At 47.6% G+C, this 26,495-nt stretch overlaps 1 protein-coding gene across 1 annotated transcript; it reads right to left on the bottom strand.

Annotated features, from left to right (window-relative positions):
- Positions 1 to 3,910: 3,910 nt before the first annotated feature.
- Positions 3,911 to 16,468, bottom strand: CD2 (CD2 molecule). The gene is made up of 5 exons (XM_041754198.1): positions 16,342 to 16,468; positions 15,922 to 16,221; positions 11,467 to 11,703; positions 7,874 to 7,996; positions 3,911 to 4,692 (listed from the first exon to the last, which is right to left on the bottom strand). Exons 1-5 carry the CDS (start codon positions 16,400 to 16,402, stop codon positions 4,394 to 4,396), a joined length of 1,020 nt encoding a protein of 339 aa, XP_041610132.1. The 5' UTR covers positions 16,403 to 16,468; the 3' UTR covers positions 3,911 to 4,393.
- Between the last annotated feature and the right edge of the window lie 10,027 nt (positions 16,469 to 26,495).

Raw genomic sequence — 26,495 nt, forward strand, 5'->3', positions numbered from 1 at the left:
CTGGGATCAAGTCCTGCATCAGGGTCCCCTCAGGAAGCTTGTTTCTCCCTCTGCCTATTTTTGTTTCTGCCTCTCTCTCTAATGAATAAATAAATAAAATCTTAAAAAATCCAAGTAGAAAGCCCAGTTATCAGATGTCTTCTGTCCAGCAGGACACACCGGTTACATTTACATATATTTCCAATTAATCCTCACTCTGACCCTGTGAGCTGTTCTTCTCATTTGGCAGATGAAGAAACCAACATTCAATGAAGCTGAATAAATCACTCCGCCTCTGGTACCCTTGGGCCTTCTCCCACTCTGTGCTCGATGACCACAGAACAAGTCACCCTGATGAGTCTGGAGAGAAGACTGTGAACAGGTGAGCAGGCGAGGAGCCACGGGATCAGTGTAGGCAGTGGCCCTGAAGAGCGGAACACATGACCATGCTGGAGGAGCCTTGTGGCTGCATCCTGGCAGGCACGGTGAGCCTCAGGGGGGCCCCTGTAAGAGACTGCAGAGTGGAAGGCTGAGTCCACAGCTGGGGCCCCCTTGGAGCTAGGCTGCCTAGCAGCTAGGGTTAGACTGCTCTTTAGGGAGGGTGGGGAGGAGGGGCTATCATAAAGATCAAACTTCCCTATCTTCATATGATACTCCAGGTTGTTCCAGCCTCTTGAATTACCTGGGTTTTTCTTTTTTCCAATATGGTAGACTTTCTTGTATTGGAAATTCTCTGGGGAGGATTATTTAACTGGGCTGTCACTGTTTTTCTTACAATGTTGTGTTATCTATAAGTCCTCACATTTGGCCAGCCACTGATGATTAATAATTTGAGAACCCAAAGACCTGTAGTTCCCCTATTTGAATGCCTGTCGGAATCACCTAGAAATCACTTTTTTTTTTTTTTTTTTTTTTTTAGGAGTTGTAAAATTGCTTTAATTCGGTTCTCTCTGCATTGCAAGCTGCCGGGGTGGGCCGTGGAATGCACCGCGCTCCCCGTCACAATACTGAGCCTGTAAGTGCGGGCTACCCAAATATACATCTGTGTCACCTTTATAAAAAACCACGTTTGCTGCCCCTCGTTTTACAACAGGTATAAAAAAATTATAAATATTTACACCCTTGTTCCACCCAAACACGGACTCTCTGAGGGTCCAGGCCCGACGGAGGGGCTGGCCAGCACGGGAGCCCCTTGGGCCCGTGAGTGCAGGATGATGTGCAGGAGGCAGTTAAGACTTGGGGGCCGCTGTCCCACCTTCTGGGGCCCCAGCATTAGAGGCAGACAAAAAAAAAAAAAGAAGAAGAAAGAAAACCCAAAAAACAAACCTTGGTTCAAAATCTGCAGGAAAGAGGAAACCCTGAACATTTAAGAGGGCTTTTCCCCCCCAGGAGGACAGGTTAGGTGTGAGTAAGGCATCTGGAGGTGTCGTGGGAAGGACCGGGGCCCCTGCACCGGCCCCAAGCCGGCCCGCCCTGGAAACTAGATACTGCCCTGCGACTTCATTACAAGGAATAAAATAGAAAAGTACAGTATGCAAGGTCATACCACAAGTAGGAAATGGAGGTTACACTCATACCATTTTTATCTTGCTATATAAAAAGTTACTTAAAACTATCTCTTTTGCATATAAATGAAAAAAGATTAGAATATTTGGTCAACTGGAAATATTGCTAGGCACAGATGTCTGCAACTGCATCAAAGCATAATACAGTGGACACAGACCTCCAAGCTGAAGGACAGGGATTAAAGACACAGGGGCTTGGGATCCAACCTAACCTATTGAATCATTAGTATTTCTTTTACAAGCTTCACAGCCTGTTCTCTTTTTTTTTTTTATAACATTATTTATTTATTTAAGTAATCTCTATATGTAACATGGGTCTCGTTCTCACGATCCCAAGATCAAGAGTCTCACACTCCTCTGACTGACCCAGCCAGGCACCCCATTTTTTTTAAGTTTTTTTTTTTGTTTTTTTTTTGTTTTTTTGTTTTGTTTTTTTTTTGTCCACGGTCTATTCTTATGCAGCTGGCCTGATCATTTCTCAGAAAGTCTATGCTCCAGATAGGGTCAGTGGCAGGTCACACAACACTGGACATGTGGGTGACCAACACAAATCTTAAGCAAAGCCCATGTTTTCTGCCTCACAATGGAGATTCCAGCAGGGCAGGGAATGTGTCCTACATCCGTGGATGTCACATATGTTCACTGCCCTTCCTTTGACAGGACTGTCCTCATCCATTCAGGACATTTTCAGTACATGATACTGAGAAATAGTCATTGTCCTCTGGAAGCTTTCATTGATCCTAAAAAGCATTTTTTAAATATTTTAACATCTCAGAAATGGGGTCACGCCTAAAAACTGATTGTATCTTAACATCTGTTATAATGCAACTAAGAGTGTTTTTTCTCTTTCATGGTATGTCAAATACTGATGCCACTTAGTGTCAATGGTACCTTCAAGTAGATGAAATACAGTGGTTGAAAAAGGAAGCACATACCTGTGTAAACCAGGAGCTGATGTGAGCCTTACTCAGGCCGTCCCCTCTGCATGGGTGATTCTGTCCATTAACTTCACCAATGTTACTGATTTAGTATGACTCAATTTCAGAAGCCACCTCCTCGAGGAAGCCTTCTATGTCACCCCAGTCCCTCCACTCAGTGTGGGTTCAAAGTCCTTCGTCTGGGCTGCTGTACTTGCCTCTGCCCTCAGCTTACCAAGCTGTGTTACATTTGTCTGGTTATCAGTGCACCTCACTGTAACTAGACTATAGGCTGGGTCTAGGCAAAGACACCCTCTGTGTTCCCGCGACCTAGGATACAGTCTGGTACACAGATGTTCTGTGAACGATGAACTCTGGAGTAGTTACGGGCAATATATGTCCTCTACCATATGCAATGGCACCACAGGATTTCAGAAGAAAGTCAGGGCCTATGCTGGAAAGACCACGGAAGGCTTCATGAAGGGGATGAGACTGAGCCATGCTGGCAAGAGGGTTGATGGAATCACTCAGGAGTGCCTCAAAGAAGGAGAAGGAGGCATCACTAAGACCTTCATCCTCCCCACCCCCCACCAGGTAGATCCTGTGCTGACTGTGACGTGGGCAGATTAAGTGTGTGAATTTCAAGAGGCCTTGGGGGTGCATCCATCATCATCCTTAATAATTCACTCTGGGTACTGACACAATAGGTACTGAGGTTCAGAGGCAGGCACATTTCTCCCCTTGGTGAGCTCTCACAGGAAGTCCTGAGTATACATAGACTTTGTGGTTTAGACCTCAGAGCTTCCTGCCAGATCTTGACAAGGTTTAGCAAGTCTGAGAAGCCAGGAGCAGAAGGGCGGACGGGACCACAAACATGGCACCAAACATTTCAAAGCAGGTGCCTTCTCACCGCCTATTGTTTAAAACCTTAACTGAAAACTGTCTTGCTTTTTTTTTTTTTTCTTTCCACTTCCCCCAGTATAGCTAGCATAGCCACTAGCTGGGGATGGGCGAGGATCTTTGCCTAATGGCCATTCAAGACACTCGGGACTTGATTCCACTGAGTTGGCTTTCAGCCTGCCCTTTGGTGGTGTTTGACAGGCTCATGGCAGCACCAGTATTCACAGATTCCCGTCTTTTTAAGGATGATTCTACAGATCATTGTGACTATGTCTGAACAGTCAAGGAAGTGACACCCAATTGCATTTGCTGGTGCCTGTTGTTGCAGTGTGCCCATGGGAATTTTGGTTCTTAGACATATCTGCAAATAGCTTGTTGGGCCAGCACCGCAGCTCAGACCTGGGGAGCATGTTCTGGTTGTTCCAGGGAGCATTCGGTGGCCCAGGTGAATTGGGGTGACCAAGTTTGATCCTGCTGTCACACCACCCAGCCCCTTTCTCTTCCAGTAGCTTGATGCTGGGCTTCTTTCTACAATGAGCAGACACTGGGTCAAATCAAAGCTTTTATTTCACTTCTACCTCCAAGATGATGGGGAAGTGTCCACCAGGCACATAAGAAACCCTCGAGAGGGTCTCTCGAGCAGGTAGGCCGCTTGCAGTGAGGCACGGGTACAGTGAGACATCCCGTGTCTGCCCATGATCTGAAGGGGAGGCAAGGAGATCTCTAGAACTTTGTGCTTGGTGGCCCATCATCCTGATGCTGGCACTTATATTGCTAGCCCTTCCTGGCCTGCTGAGGATCTGTGAGGAGGCCGGAGGCTCCAGGTGTTAAGGCACGTGGATGAGCTAGGAGCTGCAGACATGGCCATGGCCCACAGCTCCAGGAGGTGATAATTCTAACTGGCATAATGCACCTGGTGGAAGTGCACCTGTGCCCCCCTGCAGGGGGGAAACTCCACAGTGCTTTGGTGGGAAAGAACAATTTCTATGTCTCTTACTTAGAAGGAGAGGACAACTGTGTTGGGAGACAGAGTTACGAGCTTTCAGTGGCCCCATGGGGAGGTTTCGGTTGAACTCGAGGCCGAGGGAGGGGAGGACCCTTCTGCTGGTGAACTTGTGTGGCCGATGGAGCAGGAGGCTTCTTCTGCTGGTGGTGCTGGACGCGGTGGCTAGGAGGCGGGGGCCGATGACAAGGGGCCTGGGCCCGATGACTAGGTGGTGGCGGAGGTTGGGACACAGCTGGATTTGGAGGAGTTGATCCTGGAAACTGACGGGGCTTCCGGCCCTTTTCCTTGGTGGTTACTCTGTGTGCTCGTGGCCCCAGCTCCTCATCTGCAACAGCAAAACCTCTAAGAGTTCTCTTGGTAAGATAGGATCAGTGTAAGAATTTAATGAGTGTACCACCTACATACAAGACGACATGCTAGCTGTTTGGGGGAATGCAGTGAGGAACCAGAAGCCACCTCTACCCTCTAAAATTTTCAGGTCCTGTAGGGGAGACAGAATCACCTTGCCAGCAGGGCAGAGTGAGAGCCCAGGGCTTTCAGGACCTCAGGGGGCCAGAGGCAAAAGAGGCAGGTAGAGGGCCTTGATGGGAAAGAACAGGCCCTCTGGGGCCTGTGTGCTAGGGTGTCTGGGCATGGAGAGGGCACTCAAGTGCTCTCAGAGCCTTGCCTCTGGGTTATCCTAGACACCATGCCCTGAGAGCACCTTGTGGTTAGAGCCCTTGGGTTAGGAGCTCTATAGTCAGAGGGGATGTCAGTGACTTGCCTTCAGATAGGTTTTCCTGTTAGCTCTGCCTTTCATCCAAGTTCCACTCTAAGGCAGCCCATATTCTGGTGCGGGGGCTGTTTAGTCCTCAGAAACTTACTGGTTTTCAGAAATTCATAGGCAAGTCCCATCCTCTTGGGCTTGGAAGGAAAAGAATTCTCATCCTGTCACCTGTCTGGGATTTTCTGTGATGTGTGACAGCAGCCCACGAAGACAGGCCCACCACTCCCAATAATAGGAGCTACTTGCTGTTTTATAACCACACAGGGAGTCTGTGAGGAGGCTCGGCTTCTCTAGGCCTGAGGGGCCTCTCTGGCTCCCCTGCCCACCCCTGGGGCTACAAGGGAGGATCCCAGTCCCTCTGTCCGAAGCCATACTCGCAGGGCAGCCGAGGGAGCTGGGAAGAGGACATTCTCCTGCGGCCAATGCATGGCGCTCACATTGGCATGGGCATGTGCAGCTGAGCCCCCTCTGAGCATGGCCTTGTAACTTCCCATGAGGGTGTCAGTAGGACGGCCTCTCCTGATGGCTGGAAATCCAGGCCTCAGGCAGCTATGAATGTGAAGACTCAGGGTCTGAGGACATGGTGGCAACATGCAAGGGGACAGGGTGCTGTAAGCACAAAAGGTAAAGGGCACAGAAAGAGGAAGAGCCCACCCTCTAAGTCATCTTTGGTGCCCCGAGGCAGCTGAGGGCCTGCTGGGAGGCCCAGTGGGAAGGGCTTTGATTCTGCTCCCAATTTCCAGCTGTGCAGCTTTGGGGAGGCCTCTTTCATCCCCTCTGAGGCAAGCTTGGGCTGCCCATTTGTTTACCAGTCTGTTCACCCCCCTCTTTGTACATGTGTTCTTCAAACATTTATTTTCCATCTTCTAGACTTAGGTGCCACTGCTACGTGGCAGTGATGGCTCAGATACCAGCTGGCAACGGGACAAGATACTCACCCTCAAGAAGCATAGAATCGAATGACACACACCAGGACTGCCAAACCACAAGCCCAGAGTCGCCAGGGAGGTGCAGAGTCCCAGAGCTCTGGGGGGGACGAGTGGGGTGTGGCCAAGTGGCTGAGACCCCAGGCTGCCTTGCACAGATAGGTGAGCTGGGGCTCTGAGCAGGACTTTGGGGCCCAGCGTGCTCACCTCCATCCCCACAGCCACTGCCCAAATGTCTGCTCCTGGGAATTCCTCCAGGCTCAGTGTCCTTCCTCACCCCACCTCCTGGTTATGCACCCAGGGCCCAGGCTAGGATGAAGCAAGCAAGGCACCCAGGGTACAGAAATGAAGGAGCCTCACTCTCAGGGGTGGGCAAGGTTAGGGTGAACCCTGAACATGGTGGGCTCCTCCAATTGCACGGAACCCCTTGCTTCTATCACCCTCGTTCTTGACTCAGCCCACTGGCCATAGGATTTGGGGGAAATCATTTAACCTCATTGAGCTTCAGTTTTCTCATCTGTATGGATATAATCTATCTCATGAGATCAGTCGGAAAGTTGGATATGATAATGAATGCAAAGCATTATATTACAGAGAATGAGTGCCTGACACAAGCGACTGCTTTGTCAGCGTGAGCTAATTATCATGTGGAAAGCAGAGATCACCTCGTCATGGGATCGCATGTGAGGTCCACCTTGGAAGACTATGTGATCTTGGAGCAGTAAGCAATGGAGAAAGGGTCTTTGCAAGCGGACTTGGGCAGAAAACGGCCTAAGTAGGGCATTGGGGTGAGGGAGCCATGGGTGCCTATAGGACTCAGCAAGGAGGTCTGCTCCGTGGGGGGGGCAGAAAGGGCTGGAAAGATGGCAATGGAAGCATGGCGCCATTCTGGGGGCAAAGGCGTGGCAGGACATGGGGCTGAGGGGCAATGGCCTGAAGGGGACCCGAGGCAAGAAGTCTGAAGCAAGGAAGCCAAATCATCCTGGGCTCTCTCTAGGGAGAGACCCAGCATCAGAGGACGAAGTCCTACTGTGAAGATCAGACTGCACAGAACCTGAGGGGCTTGCTTGCCTGGCTGCATGTCTTGCTGTGGGCCAGAGGCACCCTGCTGGACCCACCAGCAGGATGGGATCCCAGCACGCCCAGAGCCTGCAGGGACACCTGACATTATCAGAACCCACTGCCTTGGGTAGCTGTGCCCCCTAAACCAGCTCCTCACTTAAGAGCATAACATTTTCCTTCTTGGTGGGTTGTTGGACAGCCCCTATTCGAGAAAGAAACAGTCCAGCATTAGCATATCCCCTCTAAAGAATAAGTTGGAAGAGAGGGTATAACTCCCTGGTTTTAGACCAAATGTGTCCTGTGGGTCTCTGAAATTTTACCAGTGTTCCTGGGAGCGTGGTCCTGAACACACCTTGCCCTCCTCCCCCTCCGCCCCCACTCTAGAGGGGATGTTTGTTCATGGAGATGACGTTTTGAAACAAATCATTCTACCCACGTAGAGTTGTGTGGTTCATTCAGAATATGTCCACACAAGACTTTCATCGAGTCAGCCTCGATGGCTGGTGGATTCCAAGGGGCCAACTGGGATTCGGCTTCTCAAAGCTCTCCCTCTGTCACCACCGAGAATTTGTTTTTCAAAGACCAAGCTAACCAGAGAATGGAAAAAACTGTAACCACTGGTTATAACCCTGACATTCTGAAACTACCAGTCTCCATCATTTTCTTTCCAGACTCACAGTGTCATCCCCATGAGTTGTTTCCACGGGGATTTTGTCCGGGCCTGCGGGTGGGACAGACATGGGGGAGCTTACCATTTCTCCTACTGTTCTGTTTTTTTCTCTTGTTGATGTAGAAAATGAGTAGTGTCATAAAGATAATGAAGATGGTGCCTCCTCCACAAATGCCAACAATGAGATAGATGTCCAGGCCCTTCTCTGCAAGAGAAACAGAAGTGGATGGAGGGGAGGGGTCCCAGGCAGAGGGGCCACTTCATTGCTCTGGCCAAGGACCCCTGCCTCCCACGTGAAGCAGATCAAAGAGGCTGATGGGGCTTTTCAACCTCAGAGAAGCTGAGCTCATGGAGGCTGTCACTTGTGGCGATCTCTGATAAGACACGGAGTCTGGGATAAGCCCCCCCACCCACCCACCCAGAGGGCTCCTGGGAGGACCGCTGCTCTGGAGTAGAAGTGCCAGCTTCTTCATGTACCGGGGCATGGTCCGCTGCCCCTGCACCACCCCCACTGTCAATGAGCACGTCACAGAAGTTTAGCTCTGAGAAGGAACTTAGAGACAATCCAGGATCACTTCTGGTTTCACAGGCCCAGAGAGGGAAGATGGGTTGCCCGGGGCCACACAGTATCTGTTCATGGGTGGTGCCTTCAAGCAGCCTTAAGTCCACGTTTCTGCATATTTATCCACCTTCATCTCTGGCTGCCCTCCTACACCATGGTTTTTGGTTTTAGGGTTTTTGTTTTTGTTTGGGGGGGCTTTTATTTTTGACCAGGCAGTTTCCAAAGACTCGGGTAAATATTTCACTTGCCCAGCCTGCTGGTCAGCAGTGCCTCCCAGATTTTCCCTGGCCTATGAGAGAAACCCAGACACACAGTGAGTTAGCCGCAGTGGTGGATTTGATCTTCAGCTCACAGAACTTCAGCCGCCCCATTGCAATGAGGATAACCATTCAGTTAGTGTTCAGAGAAATGTTCAGAGAAATGGATTTGAATCCAGGCTCTTCTAGGACAGAGCTGTGTGACCTTTGGCAAGCTACTACACCTCTCTGAGCCTATTCCATCCTGCATAAAAGGGAGATAATGAGACTTACATCACAGGGTGGCTGTTGGAGGTCAATCAGATAATGGATGTGAAATGCTTTGTAAACTGTAAAATAACACACAGAGGCGAGCTCTTGCTCTTAGTAGAGCTCTGGGCACTGGCGTTTCTGGAAGCTGTTTCCCCAGGGGGAGAGGTACTGGGGCACCTGCCCTTTGAGAGTCAAGGGTGGTTCTGGAGCCAAGGGGCTGCCAGAGTCTCTCTCAGGCTGCCCTTCCCAGGATCTGATCCAGTGGGAACAGGCGGGGGAGTAGGGGCTGCCAGCACTCAGCCTCTTTGAGTTCCCATACAGGGTGGCCACACCTCTGTCTGGGGCACTCATAGACACAGCGGCACGCCTTATACCATCTGCTCTCAGGTCTGTTCAGCCGGGCCCTCCAAGGTGCCTGGGTGCCCTCCACAGAGAACATTCCAGCCTGTCTCAGAGGCTACATCATTTAAAACCATGTCCTCACCATCTCTGAATGCAAGCATACCGCTTCCTGTATGCCCCCCCAGGGAGGATGCACCCCTAAGTTCACGTGATGTGGTCCCTCCACTTCCAGACCTGCTCCTCCCTCAGTGTTTTGGTTTCGAGTGTATGCTCCCTTTTGCTGAGCCAAATGAGTAGTCTTTTCCTGGCCCCTCTTGGGCTTGGACCTCAAAAGGCATCCCTCTGAGGGTCTCCAAGAGCACCTGCACCTACCCTACCTCCCCCAGGTGTTCTTCCCATGTCTTTAGTGGCCCTTTTCCGGACCCTGCATCACAGAGTAAGAGACATGAATGCTCTACCTTCGAGCCTTGGCTTCTCCCGAGGGCCTCCCTGATTCCCTCCATCCCCAGTGCACACCCATTTCTATGCTGGTGGGATCTGGTTAAAATAACCACAAAGAACAGGGTTGCCAGATAAACCACAGGAAATCCAGTTACATTTGAATTTCAGATAAACAATGAATAATTTTTAGTAGAAGTATGTCCCTCCTAGAAGGGGGAAAAGAGGTCGTGAAGTCCAGGGGGGCCAGCTTCACTCACTGAGACTTTGTGGTGGGGGTTGTGAGGTCATGGCTGGTGGGCTGACATGGGAGTGAGGTGATACCGGTCTAAGTGTGCAGTTGGCAGCCTCTAAGACGGCCCCCCATACTCCCCACCTCCTGGCATCCCCATCTTTGTGTAATTCCCTCCTATGCACATGGCCTAGGCTTGTTGAGTTGCTTCTGCAGAACAGAATATAGCAGATATGATTGGGATCTCACCCCTGAGACTAAGTTACGAAGACAGCGTGGTGGCTTTTGCCTTGAGTGCTCACTCTGGCTCTCTCTGATCCTGCACCCAGAGCCGCTGGTAGCCACATTGTGAGGCGGCCCAATGGTTCCCACTAGCAAGCCCGGACATGGGTCCTCCCTCAGCAGAGCCTGGACCTGACTGACATGACTGTGTTCCCTGCCAGCTTCCTGACTGCAGCCTCAGGTAAGATCCCCCAGCTAAGTCACCCCAGACTCATGACTCACAGAAACTGGAGCTAGTCACTGTGTTTTAAACAGGGGTCATTTGTTATGCAGCAGCAGATAACTCATTCAGAGCATATATGAAAAGTCTTATGTGTTGCCTTCGGACCAGCTCCGGGCTATTTCCTGAGGTAACCAACCAACCAACCATAGTCCCTGTCAAATCTCAAGGCCTCTGGCTGAGTAGCTACTTTTTTGTGTTCAGTTTCCCTTCAGAGGGGTTAAGCAGACGGCATGGGAAAGGTCATCACAGTGGACCAAGAGTAAACTCTCAGGGATCATGGGGCTCGTCCTCTTTGTGGACCGGGAAGCTGAAGCCCAGAGAGGGAAAGAAACTCTGACAAGGTGATCCTCTCAAAGATGGACAGACATGAGCTAGACTTTCCCAGAGCTCCCCCAAGAGCGGGCTGCCCCTCAAAAATTACTTCCGGGAGTCATGTCAAGCAGGGACTCTGGGGGAAGAGCTTAGACTGTTGGGGTTTCAGGACTTCCTGGTGCTGGCACCAACGTGGGGCTGTCAGCTCTGCGGCAGGGGGAGCATTACCTCACTGTGTCCACCATCCTCCCTGGCCTTGAGCTCATCCTCTCTCCATGCCCCTAATTTCTGGTTTTCTACCTTGGTCCTGGTAAGAGGTACTGCCTATCCCCCTTCCTGATAGTAATCTTTTTTGCTCCCTTCTCCATCATGACCCTGGGAGTCATGATCCTGGCCCCGACTAGCTGAGGGACCTTGGGCAAGTCAGTTTACCTCTCTGGGAAATGGGGGTTTGCATGAGATAACCTCTAGAGCTCCTTCTACTCCTTCAATCTGGCCATTCCTTCTCCCAGAAGAGGATCTTTTTAATTGCCTGAGATTAAATTGTGCTCCTTGGAGGGATGCCCAAGACAGGTAACCATAGGCTACCACCTCTTCCTTCCTCCAAGGCTTCACTGAAGGGTTCCAGGAGGAAGAAGTGTGTTTTCAGTTCTCACCCTGAGCTCGGGCTGCCTCCCAGGCAGGTCCCTCTACGCTGAGCAAGTCTCTGCCCTGGAGCTAGCAGGCTGTATTTGGGAAGTGAGCTCGGAATGTCTGACCAGTGCTTGCCACGCACCTGAACAATTGATGATTTTCATTTCCCTTTTCTGGCTGACTTCATTTTTTGCTGCGCAACTGACTGTCATTTCCTGTTGGGTTGTCCAATTCCATTGCACGATCGTCATGTTAAGAAGGCTTTTGATCATGGTCTGATTTACATACAGCATTAATGTAGGGTCAGTTCCACTTGTTATCTCACAGGTCAGGGATTGGTTGCCACAACTCCAGAGGATCTTAGGTGTTGAGACCTCTTCTGGAAAAAAAAAAAAAAAAGATCCAATTCGTGAACCAATTTTCTTATTTTAATAGACACACTTATTTTTAGAGGGGAGAATGGAGTTAGTTGGGGGCCGGGGAACAATTTCCAAGACCACTATCCATTTTTGAAAATCATTAAAAAATTTTTATATTTTTTATTTTTTTTAAGATGTATCTATTTATTTATTTATGATAGGCACAGAGAGAGAGAGAGAGAGAGAGGCAGAGACACAGGAGGAGGGAGAAGCAGGCTCCATGCCAGGAGCCCAAAGCGGGATTCGATCCCAGGACTCCAGGATCACGCCCTGGGCCAAAGGCAGGTGCCAAGCTGCTGAGCCACCCAGGGATCCCCTAAATTTTTTTTATATGGCACATTAGCACAATTTTTTTTTTTCTGGTGAAGTTCATAGCTACATTATATGAGTGAAAAAAATATATCAAATGTTTATGTGCCATTTTATACCTTAAAGTGTTTTCACACACACAATATCATTTAATCCTAACAAACAGGAGAGGTTGGTGTTTTCTTGCCGTTTACAGAGGACATACCTAAGACCTGAAAAGTTAAATGGTGGTCTAAGGGCACCCACTAACAAGTGACAGATCAGGGAAAGAGTCTGCTCTCCCAAGTCCAAGTTCAGTAGCATGGGTAAGATGGTTAACATGTTCTGATCCCCACAAGCCTGAGGAGGTGCAATGCTTCAAAGCAGCTGGGAACCCTACCCTGGAGGCATCGTTACATGTGTGGCCTGGGACCCTGGTCACAAACAACTCCCTCTCCCTGCTACCATCCACCAGGTCCTGGGAGCAGAGGGCCAGGTGTGCAGCTCAAGCTCTGGGGTGAGTGGGCCCCAGCCCCATCCAAAGCTGCTCAAGCCCTCACCATGCCTCACTGGGCTTCATCTGTGAGAGATGGATAAGCAAGACACGCCCCACCTGTCAGAGATGACATGCGACAGAGCCCTGGGCAAATCGTTAGGTACCAATGTCAGTGTGGTTCCTGTAATATTCATAATCATCAACTCCTTGCCTCTCTTTTTCTGACACCATAATATGCCAAGGCTGTGTCATGAAAGACAAAGTCCTTTGCTTCAGATGTCGCAGGTCCAAATCCTAACCCCACCACTTCTTACTTTTGTGACCTCCTCCTTTTTCTTCTCTTCTGGTCTTGATCTCACCCTTACTCCCCTTCCCCAGGCTTGCCACCTTTTCCTCTCAACTTCTCTCCATTCATTATGCAGCTGGATGGCTTCTTTGTCAATGACTCCCTCTTTGCCTGCCTCCCAGCCAATGGATCTTCTCCATCAACTTTTCCATCAGATTTCATTTCTGCCCTAACATATCCACATGCAGAAATGAACTTTTCTTCCCATCGCAAGATTCTGGGTGATTCAGTATGAAGAGGATGGACAGTCAACAAGGCAGGGTCAGTGCATAGTCTAGGGGTCAAGTTAAGGTGTTTACTTGTCTTTTTAAAATGGAAAGAATCTTTTTTTATTTATAAAGTTAACATCCAGTCATGGTAAAAATTGATCAGAAGCAACAAAATGTGGCAAGATTAAAAATCACATGCAATTCTACTACCCAGAGCCAATAATTATTAATATTTTGTTGTCTATCCTTACCTTACCAGGTGATTTCTATACATAATACATAAATAAATAATGTTTTAAAAACTAAAGCTGGATCAGATGATTTTGGAGACTGCTTCGTCCTTACCATTGATCTATTATGAAATTCTTTCCTTTGTGGACATTGATATTCACCCTCTATCATCTCTTTAGATGATGTCTTCTTAATTTAATGTATACCTGCTGGGGACTTTGCAATCCCTTCCAGTATTTCACTAATATAAACCATACAGTTATGACCAGGCTCCTGAAGCCACGTCTTTGTGCATATTCTCCCTGTGAGGTGGCTTCCTGGAAGAAGCATGGCTGGATCAAGTGGGGGCACATCACATAGATGAGAATGCCTTAGTTCTAGGTTGCTGGGATTTATTCATTCTCCCCTAACACATGCTTTTAAGAGAGCTTCCAATGCCTCTTTGGCCAGGGGCAGCAGCGCCACCAGTAAGGAGATATGGGTACAGAAACTGAAGCTATGAGCAGCATAAAGAAACAGGGATGGGGGAGGGTGTTAGCATTTTGCAAATGGGTATGGGGTTCCAAGTGCTGCAGGGCACCTTTGCTTCCCTGTCTCATTGTACATCCCATGGACCTATCATTACAAAGATCAGACACGGAGCAGAGAATTTGCCTGAAGCCATGTGGCAAATAACAGGGACCAAACCACAAACTGAATTAAAATGCTGTGTGACACTGGCGCGCGCGCACACACACACACACACACACACACACACACCAGGCGGCTGCTGTGCCATGGAAAGATCTGTCTTTTGGCCAAGGAATGAGGGGTTTATTTTGGGGGTAATGAGAATGTTCTAAAATCAACTGTGTGCTGGTTGCACAGCTCTGTGAATATACCCGAAGCTGATGAAGTGTACACTTCAAGTGGGTGAACTTCTGGTATGTGAATTCTATCTCAAAAAAGCTGTTTGAGGGGGAAAAAATGTCACCATCCTTGTTAAGGGAAGCCCCGGAGTTGCACCCTGACTCCACTCCTGTCAAGGTGTGAGACTGTGGAGAAGTCACTTCTGTTTCCCTCCAGATAGTAAGAGGACAATAACAACTAGCTCTCAGGATTGTCTGGAAACTTAAATAAGATCATGGAGCAAAGCATCTGACACCGGCTGGTAAGCCATTATCACCGTGTGCGTTACTAGACAAGACACAGATGTGTGGCTCCTGTTCGGAAGGGAACACTTGAGCCTGTATGGACAGGAGTCATGAGATCGGTGTTCTCAGAGCCCCTGAGTAGAGGCCACTTCCAGTCCTGCACCATTTCTGGAATGTGCTCTCCATTTAAGGCTGCAGAACTGGGGTACAGAGAGTTGTCACGTGAGCTGGATACGGGAACTGGGTATGGGAGCTGGAATGGAGGGCTGCTGCCAGGCCCACGTGCTGACAGCAGGGCTGGAAGGTGACCCTGGGGAGGGGGAAGGGGCCCTGCCTCTAGCGACATTTCCTGTGTGAAGCACAGAAATACTGGTTTGTTTGCTCGCTGCATCTCTGGCTTTTGCTCATGGGGGGGTTCCTACCCTCCTCTCCAAACTGAGGCCTTCTTCCCCTTCTCCTTATCACGCCCTGCCAAGCCTCCCCAGGCTTTGAATGTCAATGTCATTTCAATTTCACTTTCTCTTCCTTGTCTCCTGCACCCAAGCCATCTTGCCCATTCTTTCTCCATCCAGCACCCTTCATGTACTCTACTTCCCTATTTTCCAGGCACCCCTTATCGACTCTGGGGGGTCGTCGGTTCTGGCTGCCCATTAGAATCAGCTGAGGAGCTTTAGCCCAGGTCCTATGTCAAGAAATTCTGATTTGATTGTTCTGGGCTGAGACCTAGGCACCAGTAACTTTTCCTAGGGCCTCAGTTGACTCTAACATGCAGCCCGAGTTGAGAATCCCCAAGTAGTACCCTACCCCCCCACACACCCCACTGGTACTGTAGCAGCAGCTCCCAGGCTCATCTTCAACAGGCCCTCCAGCACTCCCAGGGCATCACACACATACGGCCACACCTGCTGTATTTTCTGTAGCCATTAGCCCAAATTATCTTCCACTTTTCATCACTCTGATGTTGAGCAGATCTGAAACAAGGGCTGTTCATCTTTAAACTCATTACTTCCAGCCCTTTCCTGCCATATAAATACTCTTTCAGGGCATCCTGGCTTGAAATGTCTCTCTAAAAGGAAGACCCACCTCTTTCCAGTTAGTCTTCTCCACACCCAGCTTGCTTTTTCATCATCCACTTGAAATGACCACTTTTCTCTTCTTCCCACCTGTTCCTCTCCTCCTGATCAATGCCACCTTGATCTAGGTTCTACACTCAGCTCCACATCCCCATAACCACGGAAGAGAGCATTTTCGGCAAAGAGAGTCGAACTTTTATTGGCCGTGTATCTCCCCATGCGGAGACTCCATCTCTTCCACAGGACTGGAGCCCTCCCTGAGGTGGGAGAGATGCATTAGTTCTCCTTTAGGGCTCCCCCACCCTGGCCAAGGGCAGGCTGGGGCCATTCCATAAATGTTATTCCCCAACTTGCTAAGTAGCGCCCATACTGAGATGGAGGAATTTAGGGAATGAGACTTACCTTGAATATTCAATTGATAATTTCTTCTCAATACACTCTTTCCATTTTTATCATATATAGCCACCTTGTAGATATCGCTGTCATTCATCATCAGATGTTTAATTTTCAGAAATCCGTTTGTTGATATGTTGTATTTTCCATGTGTGTCTTTAAGTATGCCTGTTTTGAGTTCTGCAACCTTGGTTTTGCCTTTTTCCCATCGTATATGGTCTATCTTAGCATTCATTTGAAAACCAGCAGAGTCCAGGTCAAAGTCATGACCAAGGGCACCCCAGACAAGCTTGGTTTCAATGACCTCACCTATAAAAAGCAAGACAGTTACTGAGATCTCGAGACTCACTTCCAGAGAAATTTTAGGCTATGACTTTTTGACTTTCATGCTTACTTTTGGGTCTCCAACGGAGACCCACACCAACTTACCTTTGATGTAAAAGACGAAAATCAGAAGGAAGCTGGCTAAGATTTGACATGCGAGGTTCATCTTTGGGGTTAGTTTCCTTGTTGTGATTCTGAGCTCTTCCTGCAAAAGGAACTAAAGTAAGACCAGTGGAATCCACCCTCTGAGAGCTGAACCACGTGCCTCTCTTTTTTGCTTCTTTTACAGTAGCATAGCACACACACACACACACACACACACACACACACACTCAGCAAACCAACCCTGCTGATGCTCCTTTACCAAAGCAGGTGTGTTTATTATGTGCGAGTATCTTCTTAATCACATTTTAATCCTTACAACATCCTTGGGTGGGTTTTATTAACCCCGTCAAAGAGAAAAAGAACCAAGAGGCTGAGCAAATTATTCAGGATCCCCTTTTGGTTAACAAGGAGCCAGATTTAATCAGACAGCCTGCTTTAACCAGACATTCTGCTATGCCACCTCTAACAGGACCATAATAAGTTCATTAGTGACTAGCAGCATATATTTATCCTATGATTACAAGCATCGGAGAATGTATACACGTGAAAGAATTATGAAAATGGATTCTCTTCTTTTAAAGGTGTTTTAGAGGTTCTAAAATTCTTTGTGATTAAAATGAAATGTAAGTTGAGTCTCAGCTGTAAATGCTTGAAATCCCCAGATCTTAGGCTCAACGTATATTTTACAAGTCTATTGAAATCCAGTTAAGTAAATAAAAACTTGTTCCTAAATAAACAAAAACACAAAGAGTCTGGAATACTATCAAACAACCAGAATGAATCATTCAGAGCATTTACAATGGTTAATATTATAGATGGTTAAGGAAAGGAAGAGATACAGAGAAAAGGACAAGTGAGAGAGGACTCAGAGAAAGAGGAAAGAAATTTATGATTCGGGGAGAGAAATAAAGTGATGTGTTAATAAGTGTACACAGAAAAAATGCACCAAGTGAGCCAGTCACAGAAAAAAGGGAAACCTAATGATAGATTTCCAAAGTAAATGTCGTTTTGTGCTTCCTTAGGATAGAGTAAAAATCTTAAAAATTATGCTTGCTTGCTTTTTTTAAAATTTAGGCACAAATGTGCTTATTACCTCTTAGAAAGCTGCCCAGAAAACAAAGTTAAGTGAAAGCAATGGATCTCAACCACTGGGTAAAAGGATACCTACAGAGAATATTTACTTCGTGATTATTGACAAATTCCTAATGCACATCACCCACAAAGATAAACTACAGATGTGTTAAATTCTTAAATGTTAAAGAAACTGTGATAGTGCTAAAAAACATTCACAGAAATATATCTTCATATCTTTGAGCATAGGAGGCCTACCTACATGTGCTATATGTTCTAAAAGTAATATAGAAATAATGGACAAAATTGACCAATAAAAATGTAATATTTATTTATTGGCAAAGAGATGAGCAAAATGAAAAGACATGATGGAAAATATTTGCAATATATATGAAAAATTATTAATATACAAGCTATGGAAATTATTCCTATTAATAAGAAAACTCAGTTTTTAAAATGTAATTTAAAGATACAAATGAACAGTTTATAGAAGAAATTCTTAATAGAAGAAATGTCAGTAAACTTATCAGAGGATATCTAATACAGCTATGAAATACCATTATCACCACCAGATTGGCCAAATTAGAAAAGATAATAGTTTACGTAGGATACAGGGAGAAACATGCACCTTCATATAATATTGAAGGAGGTATAAATCCACACCTCATGGGGGATGAAATTTGGCAATTTCTATCAAACTTCAAAATATATATATATATATATATATTTTTTTTTTACCTAAGTAATTTTAACTTGAGAAATCTATTCTACACAAGTATCTACATAAATGTGGAAACATTCTGTCCAAGGGCATTTGTTGTAGCATTTTTCTGTAATAGAAAATTGCAAACACCTAAAATGATGGCAGATTCATATTATGAAATACTGCACAATGGTCAAAACAGGATGAAGTAGACTAAAAAGTTATGATTATACTGTATCATATCACATTATATAATTACTGAATTCATGGAAAAAATTCTAGAAGGATTCTAGAATTCTAGTTCAGCATCTGGAAGGATGCTGAACTTTTAACAGTGCTCCTCTTTTAAAACTTTAGATTTTGAAGAGGCCAATTAGAAATTTGCACTTTATACTTACCTGCTTCTGTGAAGTCAGAAATTCTGTTAACAAACACATTAGTTTTGTAATGCAAAGTTTTTTATCTATTTATTTTTTTAAATAAATGATGCTTCAGATACATTTTTTCAAAAGTGTATGCAGATTCTTTTTTTGAGGGGGATTTTATTTATTTACTTGACAGAGAGCGAGAGCAAGCAAGGGACAGAGGGAGAGGGAGAAGCAGACTGAGCAGCGAGCTGGATTCCAGGACCCCAGGACCCCAGGATCATGACCTGACCCAAAGGCAGATGCTCAACCACTGAGCCACCCAGGCGTCCCTGTTCTTTTTCAAACAATAATTTACTATTGCATCTCATTCAATTCCAGGTAGTAAGCATGGCTTCAAGGGCAGGAACCATGAGGAAGGAAGGATTGATGGATCTGACTATGTAAAGTTTAAAAGTTTTGGACATAAAAGCCTGTAAGAAATATTAAAACACAAAGGACTAAAGGGGACAAGATGTATGACAAAGGTTAACATCCTTAAAATTGTTTGTGTGTGTGTGTGTGTGTGTGTGTGTGTAAATGTAGAAAGAACAGATGGACACTTCAATGTTAAAATGGAGTGAAGGTCATAAAAGGGACCATTCACAAAAGAAGAAATACAATTGAGCAATAAGGCCATGAAAAAGTCTTATGTTTATTAATTTTTGTAAAAAGTAAGTTTTAACTTAGATATTCATCTTTCATTTTTAAAAATTGAAATATACAGTGTTGACAATGGTGAAAACAGAACCTCCTTATAGATAGCCAGAAAAAATACAGACAGGTATGGAGTTTCTGGTGGAACATTTGGCAGTGTGAATGAGAAGGGTCAACAATATTAATATTTTGACCAAACAAGTCCACAACAACGAGTTTACCCTCTGGAAATAACGAAGGACTTATGAGACTTGGCTCTAAGTTTGTCCACTGTCGTATGCTTTACCAAAGTTGGAAGCGATTTAAATGTCCAGAAGGAGGAAATTGGTTAAGTGAATCGTGATATGGACAAAGTGAATATGAAAAAAAAAAAGTTCACAATAAACAAAACGATCCCACTTCTGCTTCCCAAGAAGTGTTCTGGGTTTGTGATTTGGAAGGTTGTCCACCAGGGAGTTGGGCCCCACATGGCAGGGTAAGGGCTATGGTTCTGTTGTGCTTGGGTGCAGTTGCTCTTCTAATATTTCTAACTTGAACATATATTGCTTTTCAACTGAAATTGCTTTTTACTTTGATTCAGTAAATCAATAGATTTGATACAGTGCGCCTCCCTCTTAGGTTAAAGCTCCGGCACTGTGGGTGGACGCAGTCCCTGTGTTCATAGGAGAGGTTCCGGGAAAACCTGGCCAATGACTCATCCCAGTTTCGCTTTCACCATCCTCACTGAAGTCTGGGGTTTCTCTTGCTCTGTCTTCATGGACCCTTTTTCTGACCCAATTAATACTCCTGGGGAAATAGACTAAAGGGAAGAGAGGAAGAAGTCAACATTCTCGGAGGATCTGGGTGGCTCAGCGGTTGGGTGTGTGCCTTTGGCTAGGGCATAATCCCAGGGTCCTGAGATCGCGTCCTGCAGGGAGCCTGCTTCTCCCTCTGCCTATGTCTCTGCCTCTCTCTCTGTGTCTCTCATGAATAAATACATAAAATCTTAGAAGAAGAAGAAGAGGAACAAGAAGAAGGAGAAGAAGGAGAAGAAGAAAGCATTCCCAGAGGTTGCTTTAGAACCAACCAGTGAAACGCCCCTGGCAATGACCCCCACCGCCCTCACTCTGGGTCAGGGTAACAAACTAGCAGGATCCACGCCGTGGAAGCACTGTGGCAGTTCACACTCAGCTGACTGTCATTGGTTGTCAGATTTGAGAATGGAAGGAAACTCCAGGAAGGACCTGGCCTCCACATCTCCGTGGAGGGGCTTGAGCCCTAGAGGTCCAGGTCAACAGCCCAGTCCCCATCCTCTAGGACACTGCTTCCCACTGAGAGCTCAGGGTCACCTTGGCCTCTCCTGCCATAGGAATCACTAAGTTTGGTCCTGCCTCCCAACGAAACATCCAACTCCTCCCTCTGGTGCTCCCCAATGGCCCCTCTTCACACCTGCCACAAGCTCAGATGAGAAGCATGAGTAGGGAGTCCATGTGTAGTAGCATTTTATGCTATAACCCGAGTATGTCAGGCTTCAAGGGTGATCGGAAAGGCCACAGCCTGCGATGGTTTGGGGCTTGCTCGTATCCGGACAGTCCCATTGGAACCAGTGTCCGCTTCAGCTCCGCAGTGCGTGGGGCGTTCTCACAGAGGTGGCCACTGATGCATATTCATAGGGGGGACCTGTCCCTGAAAGCCTCCTCCTTCTTTGCCAGGTATTACCTCCTTTGGGGTGAAAACTGAATTTTCTTATCTTTTCGTGTCCCCGGCCCACACAGCAGGGAGGACAGAATCAGCCTACGGAAACAGTTTCTGTGTGAAGTCTGGGTTCCTGAGATGAGAATCACTAGCTTGGAAGTTCCCCGGGGGGTGAACACTCCTGAGAGGAGGGTGCCGACGGCCAGTTGCTAACCGTGTAATCACGTGACTGTAGAGAAGCACCCTCTGAGCCCAGCAGACCCAGCCCCCCACCTACCAGATACAGGGGTAGAAGCCTGCAGCTTGTGTGTCTCTGAACCTGTTTCCACATTTGTCAAAGAGGACAAACACTCCCTTCTCCAGCTCTCATTTTGAGAGTCAAATGAGGTGACATGTCCAGCATCCAGGGCAGTGCCTGGCCCCAAAGAGACCCTCAACAAACATTGGTTTTCTTTCCTGTTTGCCACCACATTGCTCACAAAGGGGCCTACTTCAGTGAAAAAGCTAGGGGGCAGGGCACCTGGGTGGCTCACTGGTTGAGCATCTGCTTTTGGCTCAGGGCATGATCCTGGGGTCCTGGGATCGAGCCCACATCGGGTTCCCCACAGGGGAGCCTGCTTCTCCCTCTGCCTATGGCTCTACCTCTCTCTATATGTCTCTCATGAATAAAATCTTAAAAAAAAAAAAAGAAGAAGAAGCCAGGGGCAAAAGCAAGAAGCTTCACCTTCAGAAATAAGCCAAGAGAAGCTTGAGGCTTTCAGGGCCTCTGGATACTAGCTGGCATGAAAGCTTGGAACGTTAGACCAGCAGGAACCAGCAGGAACCAGCAGGAACCAGGAAATTTGATAAGGTTTCTTAGGCATGGACTACTTGCCTCTGTTTTTTACTTTTGGAACCTTCTTCCCCCTGTTTATTTCTCAGGGTCATTTAGCTAGAAGGCCAGTAGGCCTCCCAGGACCTGAGAGTTGGGGATTTAAGAAGCAGTGGGGCAGGGGACACAGGGAAACAGAGCCCCTCTCAGCTGCTAGGTGGGGACCACAAGCCCCGGACACAAGCCCAGAGTAAAGAAAAGAGACCTGAGGCCTGGTGGGGCTGGCGGGGAGCAGCAGGGAGTTGGAGCTGCCAGCTAGCCCTGGCCTAGGCCGGGGAGGGGTCCAGAGCCATTCCAGTGACTGCAAGCTCCAACCATCAGCAAGAGCCCAATAAATGCTGTTGTAGCAAAGACGGGACAGAAAGGGTGAGAGGAGTGTTGGGGTGATGGCGTTCAGGCTGGAAGACCCCCCGGTGAGGGAGGCTTTCTAACTGTTCCTACTTGCCAGCTGTGTGATCGCCAAAGTGTGAGCCTGGGTCGTGTCTGAAAGGGTGAGGTGAGGGCGAGGGCATCACTCCGCTCGCTCTGCTTGGATGGAAAGGTCGTGGTGAGGGCCAGATAGAGCCACGGATAAGAAACCTACACCGCACCCCAGAAGGGTTACTAAAATGCCAAGACAGTGGGGGTGGCCTGGAGACACACGTGGGGAAACCACCCGGGCCAGGTTTCTGGGACTTAGTTCAGCCACAGCCAAATCCCACAGCCCGAGAGAGGGCTAATTACTTCAGGGTCAGCAGCAGAAAAGAGAACGAGCACCCAGGGCCACCGAGCCCATCCATCCCCTTCCGGCTGCTTCTAGGGCTGCCTGCTTTCTGAGACCTGGAGGCAAAGTCCCTGCCTGCTCCTGCCACCCTCTGGCCAGAATCTGAACTGCACCCTTGCTAATCTCTGCAGGTGCTTAGAGCTCCTCGCGACCGGTTTGTACTTGCATTGTTCGCAGGCTACACATTTTCCCCCTCAAAAAGGACGTTCTGTCGTTTTTGCAAACGACCTTTGCAGCAGAAGCCTTTTTGTAGTTGAACAAAGCAACGCTTGGAGAAGCTGAATGGATTTCTGGGGAAACTTGGCCAGGAGATGAGCCCCCAGAAGGAGGTCACTCTCAGACCTGTGTTCTTTCTACTGTCACCAGTGCTGTGTCGGTTAGCTCTGCCACTCCTCTGACAGCTCTGAGTCTGAGCTTGGTGTTCTCCGGACCTCTCCCTTCCCTCCCGTCCATCATGGTTCCCAGCTCCCCAACACCCCATCTGTATCTCAGGCTGCCCAGGGGCAAGGGATGGTGTTATGCATGCAGCCCTCCTCCCCCTGCGGACCTCATGGTGGAGGAGGGAGGTGACACTGGCCCCCAGGAACCCAGGTGCCCTTGAGAAGTGGCGCCAACTGGTTCAGGTGGGATTCCCAGGCCCAAGCGCTCTGGCTGGGACAGGGGGTGCCAGTGCTGGACCTTGACAGATCAGCAGGATGTTGGTTCATTAAGAGGTTAGTGAAAGACGACCAGGAGGTATAGGGCGCAGCAGGAGGGAGCCTCTAAGGGAACCCACACTTTGGTCTGGCACATGAGAGGAGGCAAGGCAGGAGGAGGATGAAATCCATCCTATGTTCTAAAGGCTGTCCATTCTTCATGTCTTGCATTTAAGAACTCTGAATTGTGACAGGCACGTATTCTGTTGATTTCTAGGGATAACAGCAAAACCAGCACCTTGTTCCATAGTATTCGGGTACCTGTTCAATGAGGGTTTACTGATGGGCTGCTTTCCTGTGCCAAGCCCTCCTTAGCCCCTGGGCTCGGGGGTGTCCTCACCCACACTGGATTTACCCTCAAGAGGAGACACAGATCCTCAACCACATGGGCAAGTAGTAGAGAAGTGTTTAGGCAGTGATGACTCGGGAGGGAAACGAGGTAGGAAAGGGAAGTCGAGGAAGGGTGGGGGCTTTGCTCTTTGACAGATGTCAACCGCAGAGGTCACCCTGAGGAAGAGGCTCCGAGTGGAGGTGGAAGGGAGCTGAGGGGTAGGGCTGTGGGGGAGGAGTACTCCAGAGAGTGTGGGCATAGTCCTGAGGTGGGACCATGCCCTATGCATGGGGGGGGGGGGGGGTCGGGGAGAAGAGGAAGGGGCTGGCTGGCTAGGAAGTCCTAGGGGGCTTTGTTCAGAGCGGGAGCCACTCGATGCTGCCTGCCGTGCGGTCTGGTTCTTTCTGCAGAGTTTAAAGCAATGGGACAGGAGGCCTCTTTGCAATCTACTCTAGATTTGACTGAGGATGGGGAAGTGAGGCGGGGGGAAGCTGCATGTACAGTAAACCACCACAAACGTAGTGGAATGAAACAACCACACTGCTACCATGATTGCAGGACCTGTGGGCTGGCTCCCCCTTGCCCCGCCACTCCTGCAGCCCCGCAGGTAAGACCCAACATACTGGGGTGACACTGGCAACTTTTTTGGAGGGCTCAATGTCTGCACTGGGAGGGCTGGAGGACTGTTGGCCATAGCACGCCAAGTGGCCTGTGCATCGGCCTGGGCTCCTCACAGCGTGGGGGCCTCCTTCTGAGAAGGAGTGTCAGAAAGGGGGCCACCAGAGAGCCAGCATGCCAAGAGGAGCCAGCATGCCTGCCTGGCTTTTTGTGACAGCCTCAGGAGTTCACAGTATCACATTTAAGTAAGATTATACTCTATTTGTCTTTGTTGGGCTTATTTCTCCTAGCATAATGTCCTCAGGTTTCATCCATCTTGTCACAAATAGCAGGTAGGCCTTTTAGTGGCTGAATAATATTCCATGGTGTATATCAACCACATTTTCTTTCTCCCTTCATCCATTGATGAATGGTGGTTTCTACGTCTGGCTGGTGTAAATAATGCTGCGATGAACATGGGCTGCCTATATCTCTTCAAGACAGTGATTTCATTTCTTTCAGATAAATTCCCAAAAGTGGAATTGCCGAGTTGAATGGTAGTTCTATTTTTAATTTTTTGAGGAAACCCCATGCTGTTTTCTAGAATGGCTGTACCGTCACATCAAGTGTTCTTGTGATAGAAAACAAGGAGTCACAAGAAAACTTCAGCAGGTGTTGGATATGTCTGTGCCCTTGATCATGGTGACGGTACCATGGGTGTTTGCAGATGTCCAAACTCAACAAACTGTGTACATTAAACATATACCATTCTTTGTATGTCAATTATACATTAATTTAAAAAAAAAACATAGGAGCTCGCCAGAAGACCCCTGGAAAGGGGGCTGCACCCTTGGCTTCCATCTCCTATGGGTTTTGTCTGTTAACTTACAACTAATCCCTCCTCCCTCCCCATGGGGGACGGGGCAATGCTGGGTGCCAACGTGTGCCAAGTGTGTATTAATAAACTCTGAACCATATTGGCAGCTTTGTGGTTTGCTGCAGCCTTTTGCAGCCTGGAAAATGCTTTCCGATTAGAAACCCCTGCTGTTTTATCTATTACATGTGAAACTGAATAAGTCTCCACATGTCCACCGGGGGTTGGCAAGTAACATCAGAGTGTGCAGCGAGGAGAAAGGAATTAAAGAGGGAGCTAATGTCGTCCTCGGGGAATAGCTGGGAAAGGAGGAACCACTCTGGAAAAAGATCGCAGAGGAAGATTTTGCTATGTATTAGGGCCACGCAAGGCAGGACAACATGTCTGTTGTCCACGCCCCCAACACGTGAAAGGCAGCTGCGAAGAATATGATGCCATGGGCTGACTTACAGGGGGAAATTTTTTTTTCTCTCTCTCACAAGGCAGATTTGATTTCCTGAGAGCCATATGCTTGCTTTTCTTTTTCCCCCAAAGTCCACCATCTCATGTGGGAAAAATTCAGTTTTATTGGCTTTCAGAGAAGAGGGAATTGGAAATGTTAGACAAATAGAGACCACATGGCCCAGAATTTCACAGCACTCCCCCAAGGCTGTGGGTTTGTGTGTGTGCTATGAAGCTGCAGATCCGTGGACAGAAGTGCAAAAGTGAGATGGGCACAAGCTGTGGGCAAGGAAACAGGAAGCATGAGGTCTGGTCCCTGCTCTGTTGCTGAACACCTCCAAACCTCATTTTCCCTGTAATGTGGGGCCAGGGCAAGATTTGTGCCATTAATCTGGCAAAACCAATGTGAGTATCTGAGAGAGCATGGTGTGAGCCTTGGCACTCAGAGGAGGCCGTCATGGGTCAGGCATTATTATATGAGATGTAACTTACAGTCTGACCAAACCTGAGATATTCATTTGTCCACTTCTTAGGCAAATACGAATTGAACCCTGTGTTAGGACACTTTGTCTGCAAGTGGCAGAAAGTCAACTGAAAATACCTTACTCAAAATAGTTGAAGGGGGTCAAAATAAGTAATCAAATAAGTCATGGGGATGTAATACACAGCGTGGTGACCATAGTTAATAATACTCTGTTGCATATTTGAAAGATGCAAAGAGTAGATCTTCAAAATCTTCATCACAAGAAAAAAAAGTAAAACCTTTTGTAACTGTGTAGAGCGACGGATGTAACTAGACATATGGTGGTGACCACTTTGCAAAATATATAGATATTGAGTCATTATGTTGTACACCTGAAACTAATATAATGTTATATGTCAGTTATACCTCAATAAAAAGATGTTTTAAAAAAGCCTAGACATTGTAACCATATGATCCAGCAATTCCACTCTTAGGTATTTACCTTAGAGAATTGAAAACATATGTCCACACAAAAACAGCTAACATCATACTTAGTGGTGAAATATTGAGCCCTTTCCCTAAAAAAAAAAAAAAAAAAAAAAAAGGAACA

Source organism: Vulpes lagopus, chromosome 5 (genome assembly GCF_018345385.1).
Source record: "Vulpes lagopus strain Blue_001 chromosome 5, ASM1834538v1, whole genome shotgun sequence".
Lineage (NCBI taxonomy): Eukaryota > Metazoa > Chordata > Mammalia > Carnivora > Canidae > Vulpes > Vulpes lagopus.

Coding starts and splice junctions, on each gene's coding strand:
- CD2 (XM_041754198.1), bottom strand. CDS start 16,402: ATGAACCTCGCATGTCAAATCTTAGCCAGCTTCCTTCTGATTTTCGTC. Junction 7,997..11,466: donor GAAAATCATCAATTGTTCAG/GTGCGTGGCAAG, acceptor TTTCTCTTGCAG/AGAAGGGCCTGGACATCTAT. Junction 4,693..7,873: donor ACAGAACAGTAGGAGAAATG/GTAAGCTCCCCC, acceptor TTGCTGTTGCAG/ATGAGGAGCTGGGGCCACGA.